Source organism: Myripristis murdjan, chromosome 16 (genome assembly GCF_902150065.1).
Source record: "Myripristis murdjan chromosome 16, fMyrMur1.1, whole genome shotgun sequence".
NCBI classification, from domain to species: Eukaryota; Metazoa; Chordata; class Actinopteri; order Holocentriformes; family Holocentridae; genus Myripristis; species Myripristis murdjan.
In genome coordinates this window covers 14,052,613-14,076,678 of record NC_043995.1, presented here as the reverse complement: position 1 = coordinate 14,076,678, position 24,066 = coordinate 14,052,613, and the positions used below count along the sequence as shown (strand labels likewise).

General features: G+C 40.8%; 1 protein-coding gene across 2 annotated transcripts; it reads left to right on the top strand.

The window, feature by feature from the left end:
* The first annotated feature begins 935 nt into the window (after positions 1-935).
* On the top strand, positions 936-21,389 carry fbxl4 (F-box and leucine-rich repeat protein 4). 2 transcript variants are annotated; one of them, XM_030071926.1, is made up of 10 exons: positions 936-1,220; positions 1,312-1,416; positions 3,446-4,086; positions 7,265-7,601; positions 9,847-10,091; positions 11,122-11,335; positions 13,314-13,385; positions 15,000-15,124; positions 16,205-16,392; positions 17,556-21,389. In XM_030071926.1, exons 3-10 carry the CDS (start codon positions 3,590-3,592, stop codon positions 17,717-17,719), a joined length of 1,842 nt encoding a protein of 613 aa, XP_029927786.1. In that variant the 5' UTR covers positions 936-1,220; positions 1,312-1,416; positions 3,446-3,589; the 3' UTR covers positions 17,720-21,389. The 2 variants fall into 2 exon arrangements, with proteins under 2 accessions (XP_029927786.1, XP_029927785.1); XM_030071925.1 differs by having other exon boundaries at positions 936-1,416.
* The last annotated feature ends 2,677 nt before the right edge of the window (positions 21,390-24,066 follow it).

Sequence of the window (24,066 nt, the reverse complement as noted above, 5' to 3'; positions counted from 1 at the left end):
CAGTTATCCCAAACATTTTTAGAAATTGTAAGAATTCATGGTACACTGAGGTACAGCTACATAGCATGCACTAAAAAAAAATGACAGAAACCTAGAAAGAGAAGGAGGCCAGCCAAAGTAAATTTCTTCTCTTCCCCCTGAGGACTGGAAAATTGTCTGTCCTGTGCTCCAACAACTGGTTTCAATTTGCACTCTCTTCACTCTCTCTGTAGGTTGTTAAAAAAGAACATGCTCTTAAATATGACAGGGGCAAATGCAGTAACCTCCATATAGACTATCATACTAAACATACAGACAGATACAGACAGGCACAAATCTGTGTGTCACTGACAAACTCAGTTTAGTACATGTAATTCTCAATATAGAGACTGTTGAACATTTGGTGCATTCAAAAGTCTGTGTGGAACCTAACTTTTTGTGAAAACAAGGCCAGGTATCTTCACAATGAATCACAAAGGTATTTTGTACTGATATAAATTGTTCAGTACAAACAAAGTGTATCTATGAGTGAGATGGTAAGAGTTGAAGGTCGTGCAGAGGGAAAGTATGGCCACGGGCACCAACTGCAGTATTGGGAATGTTTGAGACTGAAGGTTATCTCTGGCATGTAGCAACTCACAGGCATGTCTGGATTATCCAGGATCGTCCCGAAGGCAAATCTGTGCAACCCTCTACATTGTGCAGGCTGTACACTCTGTAAAGTAGGCTACCCTCCTATTCAAGTGCCCACTTCTATCTATCTATCTATCTATCTATCTATCTATCTATCTATGCCAGGGCATCCGCTGAAAAAAGATAAGCGCCACTTAAAAAAAAGGAACAAGAAAATACAATTCCCATGATTCTTTGTTTTAAAACCGGATGTTGACACTTTGATACGCGGAACCGGTGCTGCATTTAAAAGGCTCCTCGTAACTTCTAGACCCAATGTCAGTAGCTGTAAAAACACTCTTGTCGTCGCCTTCGTGTGGTTTTTGGACGATAATGACAACAAAAGGGATATTGTAACAGAAGCGTTTTTGGTTTCTTTGGCTTGCTTTGACGTAGAAATGAAGTGTCACTGCTTTATGCTGCTGCCGCACAGCGCAGAGCGGAAAACGTGCAGCAGGCCTGTCACTTGATGTTTTACTTATTTTATTAGCCAAACTTTGCCGTATGGATCACCTTTACCATCAGCTGCCGAGCACCCCGTCTCATAAACACACGTGTCGCAAACTCTGGTATCACAGAAAAGTCTCTTTTTATCAGCTGTGATTCGACTTCCTTTTGTTGTTTATGTGCTCTTGTTGCAATTTTTTATTTTTTCGACAGCACCGGAAGGCACCATGAGCTAATGTGGTTTCGAGGTTGAAATATCCTACAAATGGCAAGAAGAGAGCTCTGTTGTCTCAATGGATTTATCGATCTCCGTTTCCCGTAAATCTGACTTATGTTTTATCTATTTTGGTGATTGTGTACTTGTGTAAAACTAGCTTAGACAAAATATGCTAGTCAGTGTACAGGGCTGTGTTTTGACAGCTCAGCTGCCCTGTAGGCTAGCCAGCTAGCTAATGGAGGCTAACTAAAAGCAGCTAACCCTAAACAACAGCAGTGGGTGCAGATGCCAAGGACGCAGCTCACCTTTTCCTGAGGAAAACAACTCTTCGCTTGCGTGTCAGATAACTTACTTTACATTCATGTGTAATGCAAATGCTTTCGGTGTTTGGGGATTGTTTGCCAAGGCAGTTTGCTAGGCAACTTCAAGCAGGAAGGAAGAGGATAGGTGGAATTTGACAACATTACAGACTCAAACAGCACCATTGTTCAGCAGGAATTGATGTCAGCATGATTGATTTAACTAGCCCTGAGAGAGCTGCACCCCAGACTCTACTGAAATATGTAGGATAACTGAATGATAGCTACCTCATTTACTGTGAAATGTACATACGGTTAGCTACATGTTAGAGCATGCTTTGGGGTCTTCTCTAAATTGACACTATTTGTAATTCCAGTAAAAACTTAATGAATTGTCGACTTTTTGAATTGGTCTAACATGCATTGCTTAAGTTAACAAAATCGAAAAGTTGATATTTCTTTGTAATCAACACTGTTTACTGTAAGTCGAATGACTACACTAAATGAAATATTAATTCATGCTCCATCATGTACTCTATGTACTGAGGCTGCCAAGCAAATCGTTGTTTATTGTGTGATTGCTGTCAGACGAAACAAAAGCAGATATCAGACCCCCTGTATGACTCACAGTGTGAAAACCATGAAAGGATCTGTGGTAATTTTATAAGGCCTAGTCATGGTGCGTTTGTGTTCCTACCTGAAATGTAGGTTTTTGTTGATGCTGGTGTGTAGGCTGACTTTAGTTTAGACCAGGAGGTTTTACAGACTTTGTGATATGAGTCAGAGAAGCGTTGTGTCCTCCAAGCTGCCTCTCCATGTTCTGCCATGCATGGCTCATCTGTTGTGTGTTATCATTAGGAGCAATAGGTCTTGTGCTGTTATTAACACATAACACTTTAGTTGTGGTATTAACAATAGAGTAGCTGTGATAACCTTAGGATTCCAAGGATGGCAACGTAATTTTTTACATTGTGAGTGGTCATTTTGACTTTTTGTTTAAGGTTAAGGAAAAGCTATAGAGAATCAATGTAAGTCAAAGAAGTGCTTTGCCATCCTAGGAAAAAATATCACCCACTATGGTTGGGCTACATACACTCCACGTACATTAGTGCTTCTTGTGTTATCAAGTTATGCTTGCACCTACAGTATGGTAGGCAGCCAAGCCATGCTCTTCTCAAGAAGCTTGAGTAAGCCTGGTAATATGGACAAAATCAACTATCACAGTGTCTTTGACCAAATGCCTTTATATCAATATTGTGATGCTGTTGTAGGGATTGGTGCTTTCATAAGACATTTACACTCAAGTGATTTTTGCTAAAGATTTTTTGGTAATGTAGATATTATGACCAAGCAAACAAGCGTAACAGCTTGAAAAGTCTAATAAGTTCAGAAAAGTATCTCTCTTTACTTTAATGCAGCCTTTAAAACATTGATATATACAGTATATATATACTTATATTGTGATACAAAATTCAAAACGATATCTAGCCTGATATCGTATCAATAGAATATCGATATATCACCCAGCCCTAAGCCTAAGCAAGAACACTCTCAACATCACTACACTGGTTTCATGGTTTATTTAAAATAGCAGCAGATTTACCTATAGATTCCCCAAGCTTTTGTCCTGCAAGGAGTTGTTTATTAAAATGTAAACACAGCCTGTGTCCTCATTTTGAAGTCCCTGTTGAAGCAATTTCAGCAGACAGTAGCTTGTAATATTAAATTTAGCTGTTCTGAGGTCCAAGCAGGAGTCGGACTCTGATGCATCTTAGACCTGCTGTCTTGTTGTTCTCACTCTTGTATGTGTTTGTCTCTGTCTGACCTACAGGTCATGCATGCAGCTGGGCCTCTAGCCTGCGCTTTGTAGACCCCGCCCGTTGAGTAAGAGTGCTGCCAGTAGGTGGAGGCTGCTCTCCTCCTTCTTCTAGCCTCCCTTTTATCACCTCTGCCCCTCTCAGCCCCAGAGTTCCCTATGCTAACCCTGCTGAGCATGTTTTACTATATCTGTCTGCGGCGACGCTCCAGGAGTGGGACTCGCGGCGAGGCGCTGACCAGTCGGCGGGCCGTGGAGTCTGGCCAGCGGGCGGTGCTGCCGGTAAGTGTGGAGGTGGAGCAGTATGCCAAGGAGGTTCTGGACTTCAGCTCCCACTATGGCAGCGAAAACAGCATGTCCTACACCATGTGGAACCTGGCCGGGGTGCCCAATGTCTACCCCAGCTCCGGGGACTTCACCCAGACTGCCGTGTTCAGAGCTTACGGGACATGGTGGGAACAATGTGCCAGCGCACCACCGCCTTTCCGACGCACGCCGAAAGGCTTCCGAAGCCAGGACTATATTGAACTGGCATTTGAGGAGCCCGTCTACCCCACAGCAGTGGAGGTGCTTGAGACTTACTACCCGGGGGCCATTGTCCAGATCCTGGCCTGCTCCCTCAACCCGTTCTCCCAGAACCCACCTACTGATGTCAGGTAAAGACAGAGCTGTGTAGGGAAACCACACAGTTCAAACCAGTAATACTGGTTTTAACCAGGCCCTCACTGGCCTTCTGGTTTCTGGATGCCTCAAGGAATCTAGCATGGCAGTTTTTGAGACATTTTTTGCATAACTTCTTGCATTTATTTTATTTTTTTTAACTTTTATATAACCCTCTTTCCAATTAAAGGCCAATGTAATGGATTTCTTCATTACATTGACATCAAGTGCCTTACAGTGTCTTAGCAGAGGAACACTCCATGCTTAGGAGGCACTCATGTTTCCTCTAGTCTGTCTAGCCTAGCAGAGAAATTCAAAGGCCTGAATATAAGGCTGAAGTTGTCTAGAGTCTTAAAAGAAAAGGCAAGCCGGTGTAGCACCTGGCCTTGCAGCTGGTCAAAAAAAAGCACAAGCTGTAATGAAACATGGTGTTGGAGACCTTGGTCTTGGCGCAAGCAAACCTCTACAGACCAAAGTATCCCTCCTAGCAAGGAAGAAATGAGTTGTTGCACAAATATGTCAGGAGCAGGCAGAGTACCAAAGCAGTTTCTCAAGATAAGCAGAACAAATGGATCCAGTGTGAGACTGTAAAAACTAGCTCATTTGGAAAGAACCATGAAATATGGAGACATACAGAGATTCATATTGGAGCAAGTGTGAGGTGCTGCCAACTCCTTAAAACTTCAGTGGCTAGGTGAAAACTCCACGTCCTCTGTGTTCAGACACAAGTACTTAGACATATCCTGTCAGAATTCAAAATTGGCTGTTCCAAGGCCAATAAACTCTTCAAATTAACTAAGTGTGTAAGGAACACACTTAGTTTCCATCAGGGATTATCAGCACCAGCCTAACACCTGACCTAGTACTGTTCAATATTCAACTGTTGTTGAAGTTGTGTTACATGAGACATTAAATAAGCTACAACAAGCTAGCAGCTGAGGATCAGCATTGAGAGTAAAGAAGCAGGGTATGTTGTCCTGATTGTTTTAAGTGTGGTGAAATGTTGTGAGCCATATGTAACCTTAAGGTCAGTGTAGGGTAATATAGATGAGGCATGATGGATGCTGAGTGTGGGCTTAGAGGCTGGTGATTCGGGGATGCCAGAATTACCTGTTGGTCCCTCTGGTGTTATTGTGGGTCTCCTTTCAAAAAACAGCTGTGATCCCAGGTGATATTCCTGTTCTCTGTCATCCTTCACCATTTGTAACATTTAAACAGATCAACAGTTCATTTTGAAAAATATGATAACATTTCACTTACCCCTCCAGCTCCTTGTAGGACAGTAGTGGTGCTGTCTTCCTCTTACTCGGTGCTGGATACTGGCTGGAAGCTCCAAATGCTGACTGTTAGCCTCTTGCCATTGAGGTGGACCTCCCCCTGCTAACATTCGTGAAAATAACAGCCTCAGTCCCCTCAAATTGCTTAATAGTTTGAGTTTGATGGTGTGTAGCAGAATTTTTACAGCCTGAAAATAGCATAAACATGTTTACTGTTTAAAAGAAAAAGTCAATGGCAGACCTGTTTTCTTGTGTGGTACGAGCTCTCTGTGCTGGTCCTCAGTACAACAGTGGCTGGCAGGGGCCTGGCAGGTAAATGAAACGTGTGTGATGGAGGGGAGCAGAGGAAAAGAGGAAGTAGCTAGTCATAACATTACTTGGCAGCTATATTTTTGTAATCTGGAGAAAGCTGTTATTTTTATCCTCCGACATACACACATGTGTTCAGTGAAGAAAAAAAGAAAGATTGCAAAATGAGGCAGTCTACTTCTGTCTCTGTGGTGGCTCCAGTGATGCGGAGTGATGCAGGAGGTGCAGAAGTTCCAGTAATCTGGATGTTGATAGGAAAAATTCAGGTTTTAACAGTAGTTTGAGCAAAACCTGTGCACTTATTGATTGTATGTGCATTTTAGTTTTGTATAGTGACACTTTCTTTGAGGGAATTAATGTGTGTAGCACCCAATCATGTAATAATTACCTGAAAATGTAATAATACCTGAAAATGTAATAAAATTTGCACTTAACTTGATTGAAGATGTAATAAATCGCAGTGGTGTAATAATTTGACCAGTAATGTAATAAAATATCCTGATTGATATTGTAGTATCATTTAATAATGTTTTTTGACAGATTTTGGTGGATGCCATGTACTAATGTAAAAACATATTTTTTTTTTTCTTGGAAATGTGAAGTGTGCAAGTATACAAAATTTATAATACTGTCAGTGAAAACACAGACATTTGACACTGATTTCATATTTGGAAATGTAAATTACAGTCTTTATGTAGATTTTGAAATTTAGAACAGACGGCATGTGGTACATTGTTATCAGACAAAGATACATTAAATAAAACCCTTATCACTGAGAAATGAATGTGCTCGTACCCATGCTCATTGGCCGTTGGGTAAGGATCATTCATTAGATTAGAGTGGATCTTGGATTAGACACCAGAAGATGACCCAAACTGCAGAGGATAGCTAACCTTACAGAAGCAAGCGATGATGGCAAAGCAGTGGATTCAGTCTCCATGAAATATTCTTATTCATCTGAGTCAGCAGCAGTGCTTATTGAATGTGAAGTGTCACTTTTGCCTTGCCTGATCTTATGAAATTTCTGCATTCAAAAAAGGTTTCAGATCGATTTTGAAATTAAGAAAAATGTGAGTTAATAAGGCTTTACATTATCAGTTAAAACTTTATTACAGTTTCAGTCATGGCATTTTATTAGATTATTGGTCAAGTTATTACATAATTGGGTTTTATTACATTGGCAATCAACTTAAGCGCTAGTTGTATTACATTTTCAGGATATTATCACATTATTGGGTGCTACAAGGTGGTTATTTTCAAGAATGTTAGCTGAGGAAAGTCTGTCTCAATCTTGGGAGGCTGCCGATTAGTATTTTGGAGCATCCAGCCAGTATCCAGCACTCAGTAACAATGAGAGGAAGATAGCACCACTACTGTTACATAACAGCTGGAGGGGAAGTGAAATGATACTACATTTTTCCAAAATGGATGAACATTCCCTTTAAGACAGTTTTCTACATGGCATTTAGCAATGACCAACATAAGAGATGGTTATATCACATATGTTACCTCAGTTGAACCTAATTAAATGTGCTTAATTCCTCATGCACGCACCTACACACACTTACTCTCCTCCTTATTTGTCCAGATGGGAGGTGCTGTGGTCAGGGGAGCCCACCAAGGTTCTGACCCCCCAGGCACGCCAGTTCTCCCCCACCATCAAGCAGCTCAGCTTCCCCACCAACCTGCTGCGTCTGGAGGTCAACAGCTCTCTGCTGGAGTACTACACCGAGCTGGACGCCGTCATCCTGCGCGGGGTGAAAGAGAGGCCCATCCTGGCTCTCTATAAGATGCCCGTCATCGACATCAGCGACCTGAGTGACAGCGAGGAGGAGCTGTCTGATGTGGGAGGCCCGTTCAGACAAGGAGGGGACGGCAAGCACCAGAACACAGGGAATGGATACTTTGACAGACTTCCCTACGAGGTGACACAATAATAACACGTATACAGTTTGTACACTGGGTCAGTTGGAGCTGGGTGGGGGACAAAACAATTCACCATTATACCAAAACACCATTTTTTAGGATTTTTATTTTGTGATATACAATTTACAATCAAGATATTCATACTTTGATCCACCCTTAGGCCTATTTCTCCCTAGAGCAGTTAGTTTGTCATTTTTTCAAAGGTCTCCATTTGAGCAGTTATCATATAAGTGATCATTTTACATAATATATTTTGACAAGTATGAAGGACCCAACTTTGACCAAACCTTGTGTCAGTAATAATGATGGAAGAGATTAAAATTAGGATTTAAATAGGTGGCATAACCCCAACGAAAAGAACACTATCCGCATGCTTTGCCATTCGCTATTAAAAGACTGCGAAAACAACAAATGTACAGCCGTACCTGAGTAGGCACCTCTTGAAAGAAACAGCTGCAGTTAAATCTAAATGCTAGTAATAAAGCTCAACTCATGAACAGTTGTGCATTTTTGGTGTACATGGTTTTATTACTGGTTATTTCAGTGCACTCACTGTTGCAAATAAATTCTGCATTGTTTATGTTTAATTTGCCAGAAAACAGGACTGGAAATGGCAAAATTAAATTTGCCTCAATTTGTTCTCTAAGCCATAAAAATAATGCACAAAATCACTTATCACAGTTCCAGAAAGATTCTCTGAATAGCTTGTATAAATTCACTGCATAGTTCAGTCATAAATACTGTATGATGGTATTGATAAAGCATGAAATATTGAATTGTATTGTGTCCCATGTTATCAATTTTGAAGCGTATCGTTCTTGACAATACCCAGCCCAAAAAACATCATATTGCACCTTATAAATGGATTTGTACACTGTAGTATTACACACATACACAAACACATGAACAGTCTGGTTCACTTTGACATTTGATCTTGTACGTACTCAGGAACAGAGTAATTTCCATGCCATAAAAACATATCATGTTGTCTGAGCCAAGCTTCAAAACACCAGCAGAACTCTTGATATTCATTTTCTTATCTCCTCTCCAAACCGCTGCCATTAGCGGCAGTCTTCACAACCGCCGTGTGTGTTTATTTCAGAAACACAATATAGCTATTATCTGTCAGCTGATACCCGCTTGAACACTGTGTATTGTTAATTCACTACAACACACACACACACACACACACACACACACACACACACACAGTGATCCATTCTCTCTTTGAGAGACATAGAAACACAGTGCAGAAACAAGCCAGCTCACCTCCACACAGATTCTGATATCAGTGTTTTGTGTTGCAGATAAACTACTCTGCCTGACAGAATGGACACAGTTCACAGTAACCTGAAACTTCTCTTGACTATACTACTGTGCTCTGCGTTACTCTGCTCTGCGTTAATCTACAGTTTTCTACCATCCTACTATCCTGTTATCCTACTATACTACTATCCTACTATCCACTTCAATTCTGTTATGCTCTGCGCGTCTGTTTTTGTTTTTTTTTACTCTTCTTTACTGTGCCCTACCATATTCTACTCTACTCTACAGGTGTCTTTGCATTACTGTGCTCACTAATTCTCTACTCTAGCCTACTGCTCTCTGTTCTTTACCGTTACTGTACTCTACTATACTCGGCTTTACTGCTTTCTTTACCATGCCTACTACTACTGTACTCTTCTATTCTCTACTCTACTGCTCTCTTTACTATGCTTACCACTACCCTACTCTGCTATAGTCTCCTCTACTCTATGGCTTTCTTCACTATGCTTATCACTGCTCAACTCTGCTGTACTCTACTCTTCTCTACTGCTTTCTTTACTTTACTGTGCTTACCACTACTGTGCTCTGCTTGTTTGTGTACTCTACTCTACACTACTCTGCTGCTCTCTGCGCTTTACATCATTCTGCTCTGCTCCACTGTACCCTACTCTACTGCTTTTAATACTTGACTATGTTTGCTATTACTTGAATGCTTTCTGTTTTATTCTTCTTTCTACTACTCTGCTGCTTACTATACATTGCCATATAAATGCGCTATTCTGCATTTTCTCTCCCCTACTCTACACTGTACACTGTTTTACTTTTTTCTACTACAGTTTCTAATACACATTATTAGACGTACACTATTCTTGTGTTGCCCTCTCTTGTCTCATCTTTTGTCATCTCTGTTGCTTTTCTCCTCCCATATTTACTCTCTCCCCTCCTGTTGCCCCCACCCTCCTTGTCCTCCGTCCACAGCTGATCCAGCTGATACTGAGCCACCTGACCCTGCCAGACCTCTGCCGTCTGGCCCAGAGCTGTAAGCTGCTGCACCAGCACTGTTGCGACCCGCTGCAGTACACCCAGCTGAGTCTGCAGCCCTACTGGGCCCGGCTGAGTGATGCCTCCCTGGGGCACCTGCAGAGCCGCTGCACCCTCCTCCAGAGGCTCAACCTGTCCTGGACCGGCAACCGCGGGGCTCTCACCCCGACTGGCTTCAGCAGGTCAGACTGGCAGCACGCCACATGTATTCCAAACAAGGAAGTGACCTTGTAAAAACGATAGATTTACCACAACACTTCCATTCGTGGTGTTTTTGCTGTCCCCCAGGATGAAATCAGGCGAAGAGGGGAAGGACGATGAATTGGTCTGTTTGTTTGTTTGTTTGTTCATCCATTCATTTCGTGCGACATCTCAAGACAGTGCTGATTGGATTTTGATGAAACTTGAGAAAATGACGCATCTCACCACTGTGTTCTGGCATTTTCAAAATTACACTAATTAGTTTGTTCGTTTGTTTGTGTGTCACGCATGATATCTGAGACACCGTTGATCAGATTTTAACGAAAGTTGGGAAAATCAAGGTGACATGTTTGTTGCTTATTAACCCAGGGGGAGCTGCATCATTCGTGGGAGACAACGTGTTTACTGTTGCTTTGTCTTACTTTTGAACTAATCAACTTCACAAAGCTATCATATTAGTATCACTGTTTGGGGAATAGATTAGGTGGTTAGATGAATCTTGCATAATCCCCGTGGGGAAAAAGGGGTTGTTGCAGGAGAAGATAATAGGATACAGCAAAGATAAATGAGATACAAACAGGAATAGATGAATTTTAGATGGTTTTAAACTTGACACAACCAAAACTTTCAGTGTTGAGAAATGTTAAGTGAATCTATATAGATAACAAATAATAGGAAAAACTTGTTCATTTACAGCTTATATACAGCCTGGGTGACAATAGAAGAGTTTATTGAGACAAAGAAAATAAGTGGAAATTAAGAAGAAATATGTTTAACATGAAAATGGAATTGCAAATATGAGACTATTTGCAGTAACAAAATAAATGGCCTACATCCAGTATGTAACAAATGGGAAAATGTGAGAACATGAAAAATATGTACAGTCAAGTTTTCATAAGGGTAGATGCATATTGGTATCTTTTGCTTATCATAGAAATTTAGTGTTGCCTTCCCTTTCTCTCCCCCCCTGTCTCTGTCTCCCTCTTCATCTCCTGCCATCTGCCTCTTCAGCTTCATGAAGGCTTGTGGCCACAGCCTGGTGTGTCTGGAGCTGTCCTGCTGCCACTTCCTGACCGAGGCCTGTCTGGAGGTCGTCTCCCAGACTTGTCTGGGACTGCAGGAGCTCAACCTGTCCTCCTGCGACCGGCTCCATCCGCAGGCCTTCACGCACATCTCCAAACTAACGCGCCTCCGCAGGCTGGTGCTTTACCGTACCAAGATAGAGGTAGGCATGGGCAACAAGTTTGTTGTTTTTCCACTAGAATATAAAATAAACTTCTATGGGTTTGAACAAAGGTAATGCAAGGAGCATGCATTTGTAATGACAAACCCACTGATTGGATTAGCAGAGCTGAAGAGGTTAACTAGGATAACTTGACAGAGAATGTGTGCAGGTTCTGGAAATTCGATCATTTTTTTGGGAAAATCTTGGAATATGGTGAAATTTAACAAATTGGTCACATTGCAGGAATATGGGATATATGCTGCAACTTGTCTTACACATTGTGAAACCAAGTGTTGGTTTTCAGCCCACCTGAAAACCCAGATTTACAATACAAGAAGGAACTGATATGACACAGTTATGGAAAGTAATGAGGCATCAAGGCCATGGTGTTAAGCCTACTCGCCTACTCGTAAATTACTATAATCTTATTCAAACTCTAGGGCTGTCCCCAGCTAAGGATTTTTTTTTTTTTTTGGCTGTTATGGTGGTTATGTTTATTGATGTTTATCTCACTCCAAACAGCTGCAATGTAAAATAAAAAATAAGATGATTAAAATTATATTTATTTTAAGAGCTATTCAAATACCTCCAATATTAGAACTTATTGCCAAAAAATAGGCTAATTAAAGTAGGTAAATGGGGGAGGGACTAATTGACAAACCACAATCCTGGCCGACCAGGGCCCCATGACAGTTACTGATCAACCAAAAGAGTCAACACTACTAAGCTTAAGGCCTTACAGTGTCTTCAGTATGGTTAAATAAAGCAACCATATCTTGTAATCTAAGACTGGGCTGTCTTGCTAAATGAGCCCAATAACATAAAACTATGTTCTGACTGTTCCACACTTGTTTTCATTTTCATTCATTCGAGTTTTGCTTAGTGAAATTTGCAGGAACCCTGTTGTAGGTGAATACTTGTGGATTTATGTTATTGCAGTTCTTAAGAGCTCTACAAGTTGCTTATCTGACCCCTGGATGGTACATGTTGTGGTCTTGGCATGGCGAATTCTCTGTTGTTGTCATTTGTTATGAACCGACTCACCTCAGGGCTCAGAGGTCCCAGTGATGCGTATTGTAGCCCAAGTTCAGGCCTGCCTGATGTGAAAAACCACTGTCTTGAGTAATTTTTATTTTTTTGCACCTCAGCGTTTCTCTGGTGTTTGTCATGTTTCAGGCTAGCAGTGTGGGTAGAGGGTAGTGTACTGTTTCGGCGGTGGAGCCAGGCAGCACGCTGCAGGTTGTTTATGCCGAGGCAGACAGAGCGAGCTGTGTGTCTGTTTGAGGCCCTGACACCTCAGCTGTCATTACCCTGTCACTGCTCTAATTAAATAGCTCGCTCGCTGGAGAAAGGCATTTATAAAGATGCCAGCGACAGACCTCAAGCACACACACCGTACTGGTGCACACACACACATAACACAAGAGGCTTTCACTGTCATATCTGACACTCTCTCCTGCCACTGAGGTACATGTGTCGGCCTTTGCAGTGTTGAATTCCCATATCTCTATCCAAGCTGCAGTGCCACTGAAGAGGTCCCTGTCCTCGCCGCGCTCCACTCTTCTCAGAAGTAAAAACAATCTGTTGTGCAGTATTAAATTTCCTTAAATACATCTGCTGCGCGATCCAGGAAGGGGAGGGTAAATCACTTAGAAGTTATATTTAATGACATTACTGGACCTGTTTCTGTTATTTTAACATATACCTTTCGATTTACATTCAGAGAGAAGATTTTCAGTGGTTTATTTCAGGATTTTGTTTTTGGGGCACATAGCTTCAACACAGCAATTATTTTCTTGTTTTCCCTCTGTTTTTCCTCACCATTGCCTACTTTTTATGTTGTCCTGATCACAAAGTTGCAAATTCTCACCTTATCATGCACGTACAAAATATAACAGGATACACTTTTTCAATAGTTGAACTTAGGTAATGAAATCCCAATTCTGTGTCTTGTTTTTCTCCCCCCTTGTTGTTGCAGCAAACAGCTATTCTGAGCATCCTGACCTTCTGCATAGAGCTGAGGCACCTCAACCTAGGGAGCTGTGTGAGGGTGAGACTGCACACACACACACACACATACACACACACACACACACAGGAGGGCTAGCACAAAGAAGAAAAAATAATGTGCAGCCTGTCAGCAACACAATTTTCCAGGTGGCCTTGCTCATTGTTGCAGAGCAGCTTGTCCAAAAGATGGCAAAGACATCAGCTGTGTGGCAGTGTTTGTGCTGCTAGCAGTGAACAGGTTGGGTGAAAATAGTCTTGGCTGAATGAAAGATGTGAAATAGAATAGAATACAATAGAGTAGAATAGAATAGAACTTTATTGTCCAACCTAAGCTGTACATTTTTTTCCCAGTAGAAATGTAATCAATTAAAACACGTCTGAGCTGACAGAGGTGTGATGAGGTTGTTATTAGGCTGTTTAATTTCTTACTAGGCATGTAGTATTGTAATTTGCTAATTGACATGTCCTGTCACCGTGGCACATGGCATCCAAGACGTTATGTTGTCATAGTGACGTGGGCGTGTGTGTCTGTCGGACGTTGTGTGTAGACATGTTCATGTGAAAACAGTAGCTCAAGAACAACACATGATAGAAACTTCATACTTACACCACAGGTGCCCCCTATAGAGCTGATGATTAGACTTTGGAGCACATTGCTGCATAAATTTGCATATCAATGAGGAACAGCAAATTTCCTTGGAATTGTCATACCTGCTTAACACTTTAAAATACTGATCTTTTATTAGTAACACCCATGTGTTATGTGAGTACAAGTACATTGACATAGAATATTTGCTAATCAATGCTTTAATTAGATTTATTAATGACCTCATTGGCATAACTGGTTTTGTTTACTAAACTGTGGTGATTATAGGCTGCTTTTTGTTTGTTTGTTTGTTTCCTATATTTCAAAATCTAGCACATACTTCCTCACTCAGTGACTCAATTACTCACTGCTCGCTCACATGCTCAGTAAGTCATCCATCCACCTAAGTCGCCAGCTGGGTTTCCATCCAAGTGATGGAGTTTTGATGCTAATTATGATGTGGGGAAAAAAGAAATTGAAGACAAATTTGCCACAATATCTCAAAGAGTTTGTCCTCTTGCTCAAGACACAAACATTTTTATTGATATTGAAATAATGGGACCGAGAGCGATGGAAGTGTAGTTGTTGAATAGGTAATGGCATAATGCCGTTTGCAATGGGGTTTTTTTCTGCAAACGGATCTGTCCACTGCGACTTCCCGGAAAGGTCACACCTTCTGCCCCATTTATAAGGTTCTGTGTTTGTGAGCCATGAGTTGGTGAATTAGTGCATTTCTTTGGTTTAGTCTTTAGGTAAAAGCATGACATATGGCCGACAGTAGCTGAAAACAAAAGAACAATAATAATTTACCCAAAACAGATTAATTCATGAAAACCATTTCCATTTTCTTCCATTTAAAATTAATTTTCTTTCACAGCCACTGATCAGGAAGAAGCTTTATGTGCCTCAAACCAGTTGATAGAAATGCCACTAATCAGCATTTAAAAGTTTTCACACTTTTTTTTACTCACTCACTCACTCACTCACTTATTCACTCATTCCCTCTCGTAGCTTCATTTTTTTAGTCTTGTATGACACCCTAACTGCAGGCTTCCTCTCTCCCTACAGATTGAGGACTATGACGTCGTGGCCAGTATGCTGAGCGCTCGGTGCCGCTCCCTCTGCTCTGTGGATCTGTGGCGCTGCAGGAACCTGACAGAGCGAGGCCTGGCTGAGCTGGTCTCTGGCTGCAGGTCGGCTACACCAACTGGTTAAATTAATTTTGCAATAATGAGATTATAGAAAAATGTCGGAAAATGGACTGTCTCTGTGCTTATTTCACCAACATGTTTTGGCTGCATGCCTTTATCAGAATGATCAGGATGACCATAAAATGCACTGGAAATACACTCAAGTGCCAGCAAGGGACCAATTTACCATATAAAACACTTATGATGACCCTGGGGAAATATTTTCTCCTAGGAGAGAGGGAGAGATTTAAAGTTGCCACATATTTTTAAACATTTATACATTATTCTCAAATTACTTGTATAATGACCCTAAACAAATGAAACCAGTCGAGATAATTGGAGACCTCTATATCACACCAGTGCTATTGTTTGTGCAAGTATTTATTGTTTAGAGTTAAGACCATATTTCCTATAGACTACATACAAGATGTTGCGACTTGTCCTTCCTCACCTTCCCCTGCATCTTTTGCATTACTCAAGAGGACTAACACTTTGGAAGTGTTTTTTTTTTTGTTCAATACCTCCACTCCTTCCATCACCCCATCTGTCATTGCCATAACCTCAAAACGTAAGCTCTATTTGCTTAAGAGCAACAGCCTCTTCCTGCTTTGTGTTGTAAGGCACCTGTCTTTCTGCCATAAAGCAGTGCAGCAGATTTCCGCACACTCCAACCCAGTAGGGAAAAAGTGTTAAATGTAGTGTAGAGGCTAGAAGAGGCAGCCAGTCTTCTGGGCTATGGCTATCACTATCGTTTACAATAATTATACTGTCTCCGAATTAATGTGGTTATGTTTCATTGTTTTTAAGATGCTATATGAGTACTTTTTAAAAGCGAAAGTTCACCCTAAAATGTTTTGCCATAAGCTTGGAAGTCAAATCAATATTTGTAATCATGAACAACTCTATCTCAGAGCTATAGACTAGTGAGCCAAAGCTCTAGTGTGTGACAGCAAGTGAAAGACAAAATGGAGCTGATTTGTTGTCAGTGACTCGGTGACTGGCTGCAGATTCTGAGTATTTATTTGCAGAGAGAAATGTGAATCAGGTCATCCCAAACTTCCCATTTTCTCTGTTCTTGGTCAGGATGCTGGAGGAGCTGGACCTCGGCTGGTGTCCCACGCTGCAGAGCAGCTCCGGATGTTTCCAGCATCTCGCCCGCAACCTGCCACGCCTCCGCAAACTCTTCCTCACTGCCAATCGCACCGTCTGCGACTCGGACGTGGAGGAGCTGGCTGCCAACTGCCCTGCACTGCAGCACCTTGACATACTGGGTAGGCTCTCACCGGACACACCATGCAGGGGACTTGCTCTCCTAATGTCCTTGTTAGTCATTTCATGCACAAGCAAAACTGTGCACCCACCTCTAAATGAACATATTTTGTGAAGGGCAACAAAGATTCATTATTGATTATGGTAGCTATTTAAACAATCTATTTTGCATGTACATAACATTTAATTTTATATTGCACATAGCTCAGATTAACCTAGGCAATACTTCCAGAAAACTCCAACCAAGGATGTGTTTCAAACCACATCCTAGTTCAGCAGGTAGTCGATAAGTATGGAATGAATTGGAATTCAGGCTCTGGTTGGATTATGAACTCTGGGACACTGATGAGTCAGTGATGTGCATTGTGATTCCAAGCCAACACGTGATAATGATTATTGACAGGTAGTATTAGCTGCATTAACATGTTGGTTAAAACTTGGCACACCTTAACAGGTTTTAATATAAAGAAAATCAAAAAAAGAGTTTGGAAAAAAAAGATTAAGACAGATTAGGACAGATGCTGGCCTCTGATGATACTCACATATGTAAAGAAAGTTTGGTGGTGATGGCGAAGTGTCTGTCCATATCCAGTTGATGAAAGATGCAGCTGATGTTAGTGTTGTGTTATTTCAGGTACGTGAGTATAGTGAGCTTAGATTTTGACTTGTTTTTACAGTGCAGTGGAAATTTTATAAGGAGCGTACTATCCAGCGAACTTGAACAAACTTGACAGTTCATGAAAACTAAATGTCGTTGTTGCAACCCATAAAGGAGTATCTTATTTTGGTTTTTGCGCAGTCTATAATATGCCAACTGTAGTTAGTTACTACAGTTATAATGACATATTCCACAGGAAATTTAATTTAATTTGAAACTTACAGTTGCATAGGTTGTTTTATTGTAAATTAATTAGCCACTAAAATATCTGACCAACAAATTGATGATAAAATCATTCACCCAAGGTTTCTTTTGTCTTAGTGATTATATTACTTGAGAGGTCATATCCATCAGCATGTAAGAAGTTGTTCTACTGTCACATAATTGTTGTCTTCTTCATATTATGTTTATTTAACTTAGCTTTTTAAGAGTTTTCCCTGACAAATCTGTCCACTGTAATCACATCAGCAAAATTTTTTCCCCACTTGTGACTTGACTGATGGACAGGTACGCGAATGGTTAGCGCTGCTTCCCTGAAGAAACTTCTGCAGTCGTGTCCACAGCTTCTCCTCCTCGACGTCTCCTTCTGCTCCCAGATAGACACCCGGGTCGTCCAGGAGCTCTCTGCCCTCTTCCCCAACGTGGCCATCAAGAAGAGCTTCACTCAGTGACACCCCCACCTCCCCCACCACCACCTCACCCCAATCACCCATCCATCACCACCTAATTTCCCACTGCTCAAAGGAACTTACACAGGAGAGCGGGGCGCTCCCAGCAGACGTTGCCCCACAGGGAATCAGAAACAAGTCAGATTCTGGAGGAAACTGCAGATTTGTTCATGTTTGTATTAGAGACAAGGCCTTCTTCAAATGATAGTTGGACTGAGTCACTGGAAATCGGCTGAACACAAACAACTAGAGACTCCCAGTCACAGGACTGCTGAATGTGACAACATTTTCTTGTTGCTGTTGTTGTTGTTGTTGTGTGTGTTTTTTTTTTTTTTTTTTTTTTTTTTGGACTTGATGAAATCAGGGTCGTGGCTGTAAAGCTGCTAGATTTCCCCAGAATCTGAATCATCACCTATTTATTGCCAAGTAACACGAGGCTAAGAAATATGCCTTGGTATCAAACACAAGACAAAGTGTCGTGAGAAAACATTTGTGGGCAGTCCTCCCTTTTTGAGAATCTTATTAGTACGGTGAAAAGAGATGGGAAAGTGTGAAAGCATATACTTGTGGTAAATTATGCCAGAAAGGCTGCAATTTGGCAGTTGCAGACTAATGTTGATGGCTGGTAACATAATTAGAGGTCAGAGCCTTGGTCAGTGCCTTCTCAGATTACACAACGATAATGGGTTGTTATAATGCGAGAGGGTCAGTGATGCAATCAGAGCTCTGAGTTGTTGAGCCATCGTTAAGAAATCCAATAACATCAAACCAGTTATATTTAACAAGAAAATCTGCATCTTCCTGTGGTGTGGGAAGGTGTCAAGACCTTTTGAAGATGGAAACAAAGAGAACAAGCAAGAGGAGGCAACCTTGTTTCTCATAATGTCTCATAATGTATGTACTATGGACATGGGCAAGAGCTGGAATCTTTTCCCTTCACACCAAGATCACACTTAATCTGAAACGCATCTGTGTTGCTGCAACCACTACAGAACTCTGCTCAAGGATCTTATGTTGAAAAGAAACACTACATAAACTCGTACATCTCTGTCTCCATCACAAAAACCTCCCTGAGAGCAAGCCAAAAAACATAGATATGTGTTTTATATGTTATGAATGCATTTGTAGACAAAAATCCTACATGTTCGATCGATTCCTGCATTTGAATTGAAAGAACTTTTTTTGGAGACTAACACATTTCAGTGCATTATTTGTGATCCTGGCCTTACTGTCCATAGTGCATGGGTGCCTTCTAAGGCCAAACATTAAAGGCCTAAATGAAACTCGAAGCAGATGGTTTTTCTTTTAGTGGACTGGACCCTCAAAGAAAGTGGCCAGAACCAACTAAAATATTCCCAGTTTATTCAGTCAGAAATGAATTATTAAGATATCTGAAATAGCTTAATTTTTACCATCACTGGTAACCCCAAGCACATTTAAAGATCTCCTAATATTATCTACAGACAGCTGACAAGGGAAAAAACGACAACATAAAGTGTCTCAGTAAGGCGTCGGGCCAACACAAGCCACCAGAACAGCATCAGTACGCCTTGGCATAGCTTCTTCAAGTCTCTGCAGCTCCACTGGAGGGATGGAGCACATTGTGTCACCGGCCCATATAAACCATCTTAGTAGACAGACTCTAGCCCCACAAACACAGAAACCTAAAAATAATGTCCAAGTGCATTACTTGAAATTAAGCAGACTGTTTTTGAGCAACTGTTGAACACTATCCTGTCCTTAACCATCAAAATTTGGGTTCAGGTTTTTATGTTAGCCTTTAATATTTGAAACATCACAGGCCAGCATTTAATTAAATGATAATTAGTGAGTTGGTGGTAGTTGTGTGAGTTTAGGTCACACAGGTCTTACAATTCCTTAGCAGTTCTTTTGTTTTCTTTGGTTTTAAGCGAAAAGGGGACGCTGTGCTTCTCGGATATGGATGTAACACTCTGAAAGTCAACCACCAGTTCCACAAAGTTCTTATGACATCGCATGCCTCTCCTTTGTCATAAACACTGATAAAGAGCTGTTGGTTACAATAACCCACTGTTGCATGATTACAGCCACCTATTGTTTGCCTACCATAATGACTGGTGATATAATGGTGTACTGTGAATTAAGCTGAGGTAAGTATTTTAACTTGACACACAATGTAATTATCTGACCTCAGCGTTTGTCCTGAAACTCAGGGGTTCTATAGTTAATCTGGTTTTAAGTTTTATAAATGTTTTGATCCAGAAACCAGCAGAACTGGCGTCTTTATGAAGAGCAACATTAGACTGAGTCAGGTTTGAGTTTCACTGCCATCAGTACAAAATCCATCACAGATGACACAAAAATTATCACTGAGCACTGATGTGACTGAAAGGAAAAATAATTTTGCTTATTTGGTATTGAATATTGCAGTAATTGTATGATTGTGAAAAATATATTCTTAATTATTTATTGATTTTTGTAATATATTAAGCCACATTTGCAGTGTGGCGGAAGTGCTTGAAAAGCATTTCTTTTGTGCAAAAACTTGAAGTTTCTTTTTGAGCACATGCTACTTAGTATGTGAAGTATATTTGTGCCTTATACCCATGATTGAATGTGGTGTGATTTCCATGTGTTATTGATTGTAGTGAAGTGCTTTGCTTTCATGCCCTTCAACCAAAGTAATAAGCAGAAATCTGGTCTTAAGCACCACAACTATATGTGACCAGTTAATATGCCATGCACTGTATATCAGCCATGTAAATTAATATGCAAAGTAATGTTTATCTGTATTACCCTCTCTGAAAGAACTATTCCTCAAATACATTTTCCTTTTGTTGAAGTCTACCTTTAGTATGTTTAAAGCCATTAAATCTCAGTCTCAGCGCTATTTAAAAGACATGTAATGACGGGGCGTGTTGACAATATGACACCAATGTGTAGATACACCGGCCCTCCCATTCAAATAAATGCAATCACTGGGTCAATGAGTGGAATATAAGTAGCTGAAGCTGAAAGCAGCCAGCTGATATAACTGGTCGCTTGGAAGCCAGGATGTGCGTATTTATCTTCTGTTACCTGACACCCAAATTCAGGGATTGATTTGAAGGATATTTTAATATTACTACTCCTCAAAATTACAGTGCTGACAATGTGTAATGTGTATAGCATCTAATGGTGACAAAGCATTTGTTTGGTAAGGCAGTCTAATTAAAAATGCACATCCTTCAGTGGTCATAAAACACTCTTCAAGCTCAAGTTCATTAATTTATATAGCCCTTCATCACAAATATGTCTCAGCAGACTTTACAAAAAAAAAAAAGGTCACTATTTAGCCAATGGGGCAATTCAAGTCAATATTTTACAATCTTTTTCCTTGATTCTTGATTCTTCTTGATTCCCTTGAGTCATAGGGATAATGATTCATTTTTACCTGCTGTTCTGTTCTGAATGCTTTTGTTTTTTTTTTTCTCCTTATCCTACTCTGGATATGTGATCAACCTTTGTGCCATTTGTATAAAGTGATGCTCCCTGTGCTGCAGTGTGAAACCTCTGAGGTGAGATAGCTCCCATTGCTCTGTTAGAAGATAGCCACTGTTGAGTAAAAAAAAGGTTGTGCCTCTGATATGATGAAACTGGGTGCTTTGATTTTACCAGATTTTAAATAAACTGAAGTCTGATGACTGATACAGAAGGCCCTGTGTGTCTGTGTGCCTTCTTTAATCCTCACTGTCCTTATCCTATCCTGTTAGAACGTGGATAAGGAACAGTATGTTTAAATTGCAATTTTAGCTTAATATGCTGATAGCTCATCTCCCACGGTTCTTCGGCTTCAGTGAACACTACACAACCACTGACAGAACAAATGTAAATTGTGGTAGTGTATCATGCTGGGACTCCATAAGTAGAAAGCCATGTCAGTGTGATTGGGAGAAGGGACGGACCATCTCATGATTCTACAAGAACTAGCGAAGCCATTAGTCAGGATGACTGACTGGATAGTAGTGGTGGAATTATCCCTTTTGCCTTAACCCTCTGCCATTTTACAGTCTATTAATACCACAGGGAGAAGTGACATTAGCTTGTCTTCTTAACGGCCTTTTAATGAATTGTTTATGCCTGGTTTAATGATGTATATTGTGGCCCTGTAATGTGCCCTAATGACGGAGAACGAGGCGGTCTCGGCTGAAGTATTAATTTGGACTGCCTCCCCAATGATTTCTTCTCAGCCACCAACACAAGCGCTGCTGCTGTGCGTACGTGTACCGCTGCAAACTTGATTCATGGAGGCTTTCCGCTCTACGCTACGCCTTGATTTCTTGCTGTCATGCTCCTCTATGAGGCTGATATATCCAGGGGGGATCCGCAGCAATTAGTTCAGCTTTTTATTTGTCTTTAAAGAGCTTACAGACAAAGCTTGATGAATCTGCAGGGGAAATATATGGATGGAAATATTGTCCCTGAATAATAAATCCAACATTAAAATGTAAACAACAGAAGGGTTAGAGTAATGGCACAAGGTTGCCCACTGCCCCGTCTTTCTTGCTTTCTTTCTTTCTTTCTTTTTCTTTCTTTTTTCTCCCTCTTTCATCCCTCCTCCTTTATCTTAAAACCACATGAGTGACACCAGAACATACCTCGACAAATATCCCAGCACCCTGGTGGTGCAGTAATAGTCTTCTCTTCACTAAGACACATGTCTGCAGAGTACTGTGGTCTGCCTCCACTGAGTTTTCCTCAGACTGGGACTAGACAGGCCTCAGACCTGCCTGAGGGAGGCCTCACCGTGATACCCATCATTATGTGGCTTGGTGTTCCTTCTCTTGTTTCCCAGCTTGGAGTCTAATAATGTAGACATCCCTGTCACTCCTCTCACTGCTTCATCTGAGGCTTATTATTTTTGTTTGGTTTTAAGGACATGAGAATGTCAGTGCTGACTTTCCCAAATCCATGTTAGCGCTATACTCCATAGGCAGCATTTTGTGATGGTCAGTGTTTCCTTCAGCTTTGATGAGCATCAGAAAATAACTCCCAATCAATGTGGATGATATAGTGTTTTGTGTTTTAAGGTACCATGTGTAGCATTTTGAAACAAAAATATCATTGTCAAATAGACCTTTTTCACAGCAGCCATTGCTGACATTAATAACATTAATTAAGGTTCTGCTCCATGTAAGTGTAGCAGAGTCTTTCCAGTGAGCCAGCATGAACAACAAAATGACTCTAGGTTTGTTAGAGCTTAGCAGAAAAGAACCTTAAATAACATCATAGTGTCACATGTTTGCCTTGTTATTTCATGTCAAAATGTCTGCTGTGAAAAAAGGTCTATTAATTGTGATATGTTTCTGTAACTACTGCAAACAAATTGGACAACAGCCTCTATCTCACACCAATCGTATTGCTGCTTCTAGTGTTTCTCAAGATGAAGACTTCCCATAAAGTCAATTACTTCCTCTCAAAAAAAAGACTTTTGCTTTGCTTTTGTTAAAGGTTTTCTCTATGGCTTTCCTGAAGATAAATCTACTCAAAGTGATTTTTCCATCAGCCAGAAACTGTGAAAGCTTTAGATATACCCATGCTGCAAGAACATCACCCTCTTTCACTTTTGTGCTGCAAAGGAACCGGGCAGATTCCCTGCTAAATCCAAGCCTGCGGCACATCGTGGAAAATGCAGTGCAGAGGCAGGTGAGGCTGCCAGTCTTCTCAGCAATGGTCTACTTTATTTATAGTAATCCTACTAATATCTCAAAATGAATGTGGTAATGATTTATTGATGCTAAAATGCTATACATAACACCTACAAACAACACGTTTACAATTAGGCTACTGCATATTAAAACTAGCCATCTTCCATTACTAGAAATTGTTTCTTATGTATGATCTTAAATGCATTTTTGCTCCATTCAGTGAAACAAAAATAGAGCAAGGTCATGCTTAGGAAAACCAGTCTTGGATAGTAGATTGATGTTAGTCTGTCTTATAACACTGGGATTGTGAAGAGCAGCAGTGCCTACAGAGTTGCTGGTGTATTTTTAAGTCACATAGAAGGATCTTCTCACCAACATTTGAGTATATATAAATATTTTTAACTTGTGCTCCTTTTTGTTGCCTGATGTTCATGAGTGCTGTCCATCTAAAATAAAATTGCTTAATGTATCACCAGCCCCACAATGAGCCATTTAGGAGCTGATGGGCTTTCTAGAATAGAACCAAGCAGAGAAGCTGCATAAGATGGCCTTGCTGAGGGATGAGCATGTTTCACAAACAGGCCCAGCAATTAGCCTGAATAATTATGCGCTGAAGGGGAGACACGATTCGCCCCACCGATCAGCAAAGTTCACGCAAAGTTATAATTAAACAATAACTCGTTT

What these genes read in the sequence shown, in the direction of transcription:
- fbxl4 (XM_030071926.1), top strand. Translation starts at nt 3,590, where the DNA reads ATGCTAACCCTGCTGAGCATGTTTTACTATATCTGTCTGCGGCGACGC. An exon ending in ACCCCGACTGGCTTCAGCAG is followed by an intron (nt 10,092 to 11,121) that starts GTCAGACTGGCA and finishes CTGCCTCTTCAG; the next exon opens with CTTCATGAAGGCTTGTGGCC. An exon ending in GAGCTGGTCTCTGGCTGCAG is followed by an intron (nt 15,125 to 16,204) that starts GTCGGCTACACC and finishes GTTCTTGGTCAG; the next exon opens with GATGCTGGAGGAGCTGGACC.